The 4765-nt window shown below is 41.2% G+C and overlaps 2 protein-coding genes across 2 annotated transcripts; both read right to left on the reverse strand.

Annotated features, from left to right (window-relative positions):
• Positions 1-2713: 2713 nt before the first annotated feature.
• On the reverse strand, positions 2714-3031 carry CCR75_007120 (uncharacterized protein; the record flags this gene model as incomplete). Its single annotated transcript, XM_067965184.1, has 1 exon — positions 2714-3031. The coding sequence occupies one exon, from the start codon at positions 3029-3031 to the stop codon at positions 2714-2716; it is 318 nt and encodes a 105-aa protein (XP_067815547.1).
• Positions 3032-3367: 336 nt separating this feature from the next.
• Positions 3368-3652, reverse strand: CCR75_007119 (uncharacterized protein; the record flags this gene model as incomplete). The annotated part of the gene is made up of 1 exon (XM_067965183.1): positions 3368-3652. The coding sequence occupies one exon, from the start codon at positions 3650-3652 to the stop codon at positions 3368-3370; it is 285 nt and encodes a 94-aa protein (XP_067815769.1).
• Between the last annotated feature and the right edge of the window lie 1113 nt (positions 3653-4765).

The raw sequence follows: 4765 nt of genomic DNA on the forward strand, positions 1-4765 counted from the left end.
TAGAGGAAGACTTCTCTTAAGGCAAGTTAGCTTAAGAGGGTAAAATGAAAACTGTATTAATATAGTTAAGTGTCTTTGTTAATCTATCTTTGTAAATGTTGTCTTAACTATAAACTAATACTAAACATGTAAATGAATTCTTATCTATCTTATCTCGTAACTCTCTTTGATTACTTCTACAGCTGATTAGTCTGCGGAATAAATAGACATAATGGTCTATACCTATTTATGGATAATAATTCAGGAAATTACTATTTAAAGTAATTTCCTCCAAATATTATCTACCTTTTGGATAATATTAATTAACAATCTTTTATTGTTAATTTCATGTAACGATACACCCCGTTACAATCGATGCTTGAAAAAGCATCGAGATAAAATTCTTCCTTAGATCGAAAGTCCTTCGTGCTGGGAGTCGAAGGCTCATGGTCAGCCGCCTGACGATCATCAGGCGACTGTTCTTGCTCCCCGAGTCTGCCATTTCGTCCGACTCGCATTCGTCGTCGACCTCCAAAGAGGGGTCGCATTCACGCGGTGTATCCCCACTTGCACCCGCAAAAATTAGAGTTGCGGAAGAAGATGAACACTACGGCAGACGGAACGTCTGCCGCAATAGACGATAATGCGTCGCCTGCGGCTGCATGAATCGCAGCCAAAGGTGCCGCACTATTCGCAAACCACGTGGACTTGTTAACCATGCAATAGCATTAAAAATGATGGTTCTGACCAATCAACATCGTTTCTTATTAAATGGACTTATAGTATCCACTCTAGTCAAAGTGATTGTCGTTTAAGGGAGGGGTGATGTACCGGGGTGTATCGTTACATAAAATAAACAATAAAAGGTTGTTAATTATATATTATTTAAAAGGTACATAATATTTGGAGAATATTATTTTACATGGTAATATTCTAAAAGCTTATCGATTGGTAGATATAGATCATTATATCTACTTTCTCCGCAGTCCAGTCAGCGCTGGACGCGCGCAAAGATAGATACAGACAAGAGTTTATTACATGTTTTCAATTAATTCATAACTAAGTTAGAATGAAATAGATAGAAACAAAAGAACTTAATAATATGAAATACAGTTTTTAATTAACCCTCTTTAAAGCAAGTCCTATAAAGATAGTTTTCCTCTGCACGTACAAGTGTACGTGAGGCACCACTCGCACTGAGGCAGTGTGAAGTGGACTTGTACCGAAGCAGTTCAAGTCGCCAATGCCCCGTTACAAGTGGCAAATGTTGATGGGGACCGGTATAGACACACACCTCTTTTGTTCCCTCCCTCCTCGTCTGTTTGTTTTAATCTGATAAAAACTACAGATTAAAAATGACAACATAAAACATTTTTATTATTCCGCTATATCGCAAAATTTACAATTGTTCCTTTAGAGTCGTCGCAACCCCTTGATTATCTACTCAGTTGGTAGAATTTAAGTAAATTAAATTCATCCCTTAACTTGACCGCCAAAGACTAACCAACCTGCATGTGCAAGAGCACACCTCCGACCCTTGTCGCTTATTTCCAGCTCAACTTCTTCCTCGTGCTCAATTTGCTGCTCTTTCTTTTCAATCCTCTTATGAATTTTCAATCAAGTGCGGGTGCTCGAGGCTTTTTCTCACCTGTTAAATACAGTACATCTAACATCGCCAAACGAAAACACGGTTTCTGATGCATACGGGGAGGGTGTGTGGCTATACCAAAAAGGGGGTGCCAAAACCGGTTCCCCTTAAGGCCACCTTGGCCTATTCGGTTCCCCCTCCCCATCGGTATTAATGAAGACGTCGTGTAAAATATTTCACTGTATGGTCAATCCACGGCATCCAAAAATCAGCAGTTATTCCTTTTCAATCGTCTATAGGTCACGGAACCGATATAGCCAAACCTCTTAACTATCTATTTCTTTATTTACGAGAATAGCGTAATGGTGGCAACTTGTTGATAACTAAAATTCATATTGAGAAACCTTTATGCAGGCCATCCCAGCTTAAGTAGCATATGGACAAGCCCGCTGAGAATGAAACTGGTCAAACTTTTGTCCTCGACGATTACAAAAACGCCACGCGCAGTTTAAAGTCGAAGGATTTACGACATGAAGGGAAGAGTTAAGGTAGATTCCATACACCAAAAATAGCGCAGCTGCCAACAGATAGACTCATTATTGTGATTGGCTTAGTAATAGATCAGGGAGAGATTTCTCATGATTCTGCAACAGCTGATATGCAGAATTCCACCTAGAATTGATGATGAATACTGTAAAATGGCTTCGGAGCTTCTGGCTCCGAAGCCATCTTTTCTGAATCGTTCTATACGACGTGTTAAGTCTTTTTATTGTTTTAGACTGTCATCAATCCTTTGTGGAATTCAGCATATCAGCTGTTGCAGAATCTTGAGAAATGTGCCTGATCTAATAAGGCCAAGCCAATCACAATAATAAGTCTGTCTGAATCCTTCAAAGTGCATTTTCTTTAAACTGCGCGTGGCCTATTGTGATCGTCGAGGACAAGCCTTTGACCAGTTAACTTATTTTTCTAAGCGGGCTCGTCCACCTGCTATATCTGAATGCTACCGTAAACGTCTAAGCGCGAAAAGATTCCTGACGTCCACATAAAGTACATTAGCCCACCATCGACTTGGAACCTTTGTTGTCTTCTCTGGCTCTCACACGCTCGTTCGAAGCTGGATTTCATTGTACAAATCATTTCACATTAAAGCACTAACATCGTAGAAGCGATGCGCGTGAAGGACTTTCTTATACTGGTGTTCATCGCCTGCATCGCGACCTGCAGCAGCTTCTCCAACGCCAAGAACCTCGCCAAAGTCAGCGAGGAACGGGGAGGCAAGCGACTTCTTAAAGGATCTGGCCTGTCGATCACGAGTAATACGAGAGTCAATTCTGAAGAGCGGGGTATTGGAGACGCATACAAAAGTTCATCGTCCAAGCTTGCTTCGACGCTTGAATCCAGAAGTTGGAATTGGTTTAAATTGAATTTTGTTGCCGGTATTGGGAGCGCCATCGGATTCATTTTAATCTATTCACTCTTCTCTCTTACGTGTAAGGACAACATTTTAAAGTAAACAAAAACGCAATTTCAATTTTGTCTTGCTGTCTTTTTTCTTATTACGCAACAATAACATGTTATTGTAATGAGTACACTCCATCTCACAACCTCCAGATACACTTCACTGAGGGATCTATAAGTACCAAAAAGGTGGTGTGACTATATCAAAAAGGGCGCAAAAAGGTACCTAGATTAATCCTTTTTCATACAGAAATAAATTGCGTCGGTTCTCAAAAAATATTGCGGCGATTGTTTGCTTTATAATGCCTTTTTTACAAGTGAGAGAGAAGACTGCAAAGACTAAAACAAATGCGATGCCGATTCCAATACCGGCGATAAAATTCGATTCCAACTAAATTTAACTATTGAAGCAAGCTTGGACGCTGTACTTTTGTATACGCCTCCAAGACGCCGCTCTTCCGAATTAACTTCCGTTTTGATCGTGATCGACATGCCAGAGCCTTTAAGAAGTTGCTTGCCTTCACCTTGTTCGCTGACTTGGGCGACGTTGTTTGCGCTGGAGAAGCTGAAGCAGGTCGCGATCCAAGCAATGAATACCACAACAAGATAGTCCCCCACGCGCATCACTACGACAATGATAATGCTTCAATGTGGAATGATTTGTATAATGAATCACGGGCGTCTGAGAGCCAGAGAAGGCAACAAAAATATTACGAGTGGATATTCGGCTAGTGAATGCGGAATTCCGGTATCTTTATGCGCTTAGATCTTTAGAGTAGCATTAAAATAGATCAGATAAGCGAGCCCGCTCAGAAAGAAACTGGTCAAAGGCTTATCCTTGACGATTGCAAAAACGTCACGCGCAGTTCAAAGACAATGATATTCGAAAGACTCACGCCATGAAGCGAAGGGCAACCCACGGAATAATACTGAAAAGATGGCTTCGGAGACTCATAATCAATCCTAGGTGGAATACTCCATATCAGCTGTTGCACAATCTTAACAAATGCCACAGATCTAACAAAGCTAAACCAATCACAATAAGGAGTCTATCTATTGGCAGCTGCGCTATTTTATGTCGATGGAATCTACCTTCGCTCTTCACTTCATGGCGTGAGTCTTTCGATTATCATTGTCTTTGAACTGCGCGTGACGTTTTTGTAATCGTCAAGGACAAGCCTTTGACCAGTTTCTTTCTGAGCGGGCTCGCTTATCTGCTCTATTTTAATGCTACTGTAAAGATCTAAGCGCGTAAAGATATCGAAACTCCGCATTCATTAGCCGAATATCCTCTCGTAATTTCTGCTGTCTTCTCTGGCTCTCAGACGCCCGTTAACAGATAGAAAGAAGAAAAAAATTAATTATATTCGTTGTCTTAGAGAGTAGTCTTCCTCTGCACGTATTAGTGTACGTGAACTAGCGTAAGGCACCACTCGCAAATGAAGCAGTGCGAAGTGGACTTGTACTGAAACAGTACAAGTCGTAGTGCCCCGTCACACCTGGTAGCACTTTGTAGTCCGTCCAAGGACCACATTTCCCACATCTAACATGGACATGTTAGATGATAGTGGGAATACGCATCACGTTTCGCGCGAAAGCTACTCCTATCTAAGTGACATAGAAAGGAGTGCGGTCGAACGAATGAGTTTGACCGTAGGAAACGATGCAATCTTGGCAATGCTGTCCAATTTGGACAGAGATGTCCTCCATTCAGCCATCGCCAAGTTCATACAACAT

The sequence above is a fragment of the Bremia lactucae genome, linkage group LG8 (genome assembly GCF_004359215.1).
Source record: "Bremia lactucae strain SF5 linkage group LG8, whole genome shotgun sequence".
Taxonomy (NCBI): Eukaryota; Oomycota; class Peronosporomycetes; order Peronosporales; family Peronosporaceae; genus Bremia; species Bremia lactucae.